At 37.5% G+C, this 3,868-nt stretch overlaps 1 protein-coding gene across 1 annotated transcript; it reads right to left on the bottom strand.

The window, feature by feature from the left end:
* Positions 1-1,913: 1,913 nt before the first annotated feature.
* On the bottom strand, positions 1,914-3,645 carry LOC131062636 (uncharacterized). The gene is made up of 3 exons (XM_057996341.2): positions 3,368-3,645; positions 2,721-3,097; positions 1,914-1,957 (listed from the first exon to the last, which is right to left on the bottom strand). The coding sequence occupies exons 1-3, from the start codon at positions 3,643-3,645 to the stop codon at positions 1,914-1,916; spliced, it is 699 nt and encodes a 232-aa protein (XP_057852324.1).
* Between the last annotated feature and the right edge of the window lie 223 nt (positions 3,646-3,868).

The following is a 3,868-nucleotide window of genomic DNA, read 5'->3' as shown; positions in this document are numbered from 1 at the left end:
AGAGGTCATGGTCAAGGAATGTAATGTGCGAATAATGTAATATCATTCGGGCAGAGGAGTTGGTCGATCATTGGAGATCGAATTGGGTTTATGTAAGAGGATTTGGTCCTCCGGTATTGAGCTTAATCAGAACTGTACTCAGGCATAGGAGATGCTATCTTTTGCAGTTCAACACTTCTCTGGATTGTAGTCTGCAGTGAGGCTCCTTTTGTGATGAGCAGTGCGCTCTAGGCTGTTGGCCTTTCTGCAAGTGTAGACCCCTCAATTGTAATTCACATACTTACCGCAGAAGTATAATTTGATTGTGGGTAGGCTTCCCACCATGGTTTTTCCCTTTACCGTGTTTTCCACATATAAATCTTGGTGTTATGTGGTTGACTTTTATTCTGTGATTATTGCTTATACTTAATTGGATTAATTGTTATTCCGATATTAATGTTTTGGGTTCCGGTATTAAAGTTTAAATTGGTAAATGGTACTGGTAATCTGTGACAACTGATTCACCCCCCTCTCAGTTGTCTTCCGGTTATTTGAACTGTTTAACAATATTTGCTTATCTGTTTATTGTTGAAGTCTATCAGTTTATGTTTTGGAGTTTAATTTTTCTAGATCCGGTGAAGACTGATTCACCCCCCCTCTCAGTCTTCCTTCTTGATTGTTGTTAATAGGTGTGTGATTGAAGTACAAAAATGCAAGGTTCCTCCCGCTTTGCCATCTTATCTCTCTTTCCCTTTACCACTTTTCAACCCTCCTCCAACTCTATTTCATCCTGCAACACTTCCTTTTGATCACTAAAGGGCATGTTGGAATTTTCTCCCTTCATAACTCTTCTCCCATGCTTCATTCACCACTATTCAATGACCCTCTTTCTCTTTTGCATCTAAACATGTCATAGTAGAATCAAATGTGGATCCCTCGTCTTTTGCATGAATAACCTCAATATGTCTAGAATCTATTTTTGCAGTAGAACATCCATCAACATTAACATTGTTTGTGTTTTTTGGCATGATTCCCCATTGGTCTTTGAGGGATCCTCTCTCCACTTATCCCTATTAGCTTTGGCAACATCTTTTCCTATTAAATCCTTTTGAGTATTATCCCCATCTTTCTCCACCAAATAATGATGTGTGGAAGCCTCCTTCCACCAAGATGCTTATTTTATTTGTTTTTATTTGGTGCACTTCATTATCAAATGCTCTATTTAAAAGCATCTTATAAATATAAAGATCCTTCATCCACCCCCATAAATCTACCCAGAGTATTTCCAATTGCTTTAAAACAAGATTCAAACCATTGAAGCGAGAGGTTTGGAAGCCTTACCCAAATTGGAATCTTGTTAAATGATTTAGTGGAGGGGTTGAAAGTCAAGTACCATGGTTTCAACAAAAGTGTGTGCTTCTCCTCCAAACTCCACATATATTCACAGACAATTCTCTTCTTGTCTTGCACATTATAAAAAAACACCACAAAAAAACCGCAATCTCCAGGGTAGATCTGAAAATCCCCCATTAAAATGGGGCTCCAACACTTTGTAATCCATTTGTGCAACTCACTAAGACAACCAAAATCCTTGGAATAGCCCAATCAAACCCATCTCTACAAAATATCTCATTTTCTATCACTTCATTATTTATCTCAGCTCAGAAGCACACTATTGGTCTTTCAACAGCTTGCTCAACCCAAAAAAAACCAAGAGCTGCATTGTTGGGTTTACCCTTCCTTCCGCCTCCAACACCTAGCTCACTTACATGCACATGTCTCACTTACTTATTTTGTGAAACATTCTGGTGCCTTCTCCCCCAACCAAAACTTTCCCTTGAATCATCTTTGAGAGGAGGTTTGCAAAAATCTGCTTCCCCAACTTCACATTACTTCCAATAGAGGGATCGACCATTGCAGATTAATAAGACATATCACCCATAATCGCTTGAATCCATGACGACTTGCACCATAGCACCTGATGAGCAACGCCAATACTAAGAACGATCATCATAATTTTTAAAATTATTAAAAACCCTAATCATTGAAGCAAACCGTTGCAACAACATTGCAACTCAACTAAAAATAATTCTTATTAAAGAGGATATTTGAAAATATTTTATTTGACTAAATTTATTAAAAAATAAATTAAGATAAATATTTAAAAAAATAAAAAATAAAAAAATTTCGCATCAAATATTAATTGCTTTTTTAATACAAATAAATTATTATTATTTTTTTAATGATAAGTGCTATCTAGTCTGGGGATAGCACCTTATATTAGATTCAATAAAAGAACTTTTACATATCGAAGCCAAGATGCCAGCCATTAACAAAAAAGGACCAATCGAAGGCGGCAAACAAGGCATAGTTACAAAAGATGAAAACAACTTAGTAGTTGCCTTGAATGGCTTGCATGATGACAACAACATGTTCACCGATAAGAAGCAGTAAGGCCTCACTTAACATTGTTACAGAGAAGATCTGACTTGACTTGGACACAGACGATCTTAGGGGCAGACGCTTTGTCAAATATCACCTCAACATTGGGAGAATCAACGCCTAGATTGGCAAGAAAATCCGCAACCCGGTTTCCTTCTCTATATGTGTGCATGACCTCATAGACTCCAATCGAGTTCAATAGCAGAGTAAAACATGGGATATCCTATTTTGAAATTGCAATTTTATTAACCCATTAATAGCTATAAGTAAATCACCCTCAATAACTATTTTTGACAAACCATGTTTGACACATAAACTGAGACCTGCAATGAGGGCATGAATCTCGGCCTCATTATTGGTGGCCCATCCAAGTGAACTGTAAGTGCCCAGAATCAGATCACCCTCAACATTTCTGATAATGGCACCATATCCAGAGACCCCGAGATTACCTCTATAAGCACCATCAAAGTTTAGTTTGAACCAATCTGGTGCAGGTGCTTTCCATCTGATATGCTTCCGGTCAACCCTTTTATTAGAGAATACAGAACCAGGATTGTGGTCTTTCAGTCGCCAGTATTTTTCCATGGATCGATCCCAGTCATTGTAGCATCTGAAAATTCTTTTGTGTTTACCGTTGACCACTTCCTCAATAGCCAATTTTAAGTTCTCGATGAGTCTGTCCAAGGGAAGATATGTTTCTTTAAAAATCCTCTTATTCCTCTCCTTCCAAAGGTGCCATGTGATCAAAGATGGGCCAGTCAGCCATAAATCACTCTATTTCAAAGAATGATAGGTGGGCCAAGACAAGAGGAAGTCTTTTAGTGTTTCATTCCGGGTAGTGACAAAGTTAATTTTATCTACGAACCAGTTCCAGCAAGCAACAATGACCAGACAACTGAATAACAAATGATTGGACGTTTCATCTGCTTTCTTGCACATGACACACATGCTTGGGCCAGAGATACCTATAAGTTTAAGCCTATCCCCAGTTAGGATTCGGTTATGAAGAGCAATCCAGAGAAAATCCCCAGCTTTGGGGAGGAGCTGATTGTTCCAACATAGCTTGTGTGGCCAGGAAGTGATCGGACCTTTGATTCTTTGTGCCCCATAGCCCAATTTCACACTGTATTCTCCAGTTTTAGAGCCACACCAAAATATATTGTCATCATAATTGGAGACAGGGATATGTCCAGAATTTATAATGTTTCGCAATTGAGACCACATTGCCGGATTACCCAAACTCACCAGTTTCCACCTCCTAATCTTCCCATCAGTAAGCTCAGTATCAAAATAATCATGAACAAGAGACCCGATATGCAAATAAATCATATTTTAAAAATGTGTCTAGTATGTTAATATTAGACATATGGCTTTTTATTACACAATATTATTTAATTCTATATTTTATTTTATATTTTTATTTTTCTTAGTAATCTTTTCAAATATT

This window comes from Cryptomeria japonica, chromosome 8 (genome assembly GCF_030272615.1).
Source record: "Cryptomeria japonica chromosome 8, Sugi_1.0, whole genome shotgun sequence".
NCBI classification, from domain to species: Eukaryota; Viridiplantae; Streptophyta; class Pinopsida; order Cupressales; family Cupressaceae; genus Cryptomeria; species Cryptomeria japonica.
Note: the sequence above shows the minus strand (reverse complement) of the source record. Positions and strands in the feature narration are given on the sequence as shown.

What these genes read in the sequence shown, in the direction of transcription:
- LOC131062636 (XM_057996341.2), bottom strand. Translation starts at nt 3,645, where the DNA reads ATGTGGTCTCAATTGCGAAACATTATAAATTCTGGACATATCCCTGTC. An exon ending in GGTATCTCTGGCCCAAGCAT is followed by an intron (nt 3,098 to 3,367) that starts GTGTGTCATGTG and finishes TCCCTTGGACAG; the next exon opens with ACTCATCGAGAACTTAAAAT. An exon ending in CAGTTTATGTGTCAAACATG is followed by an intron (nt 1,958 to 2,720) that starts GTTTGTCAAAAA and finishes GTTGCTCATCAG; the next exon opens with GTGCTATGGTGCAAGTCGTC.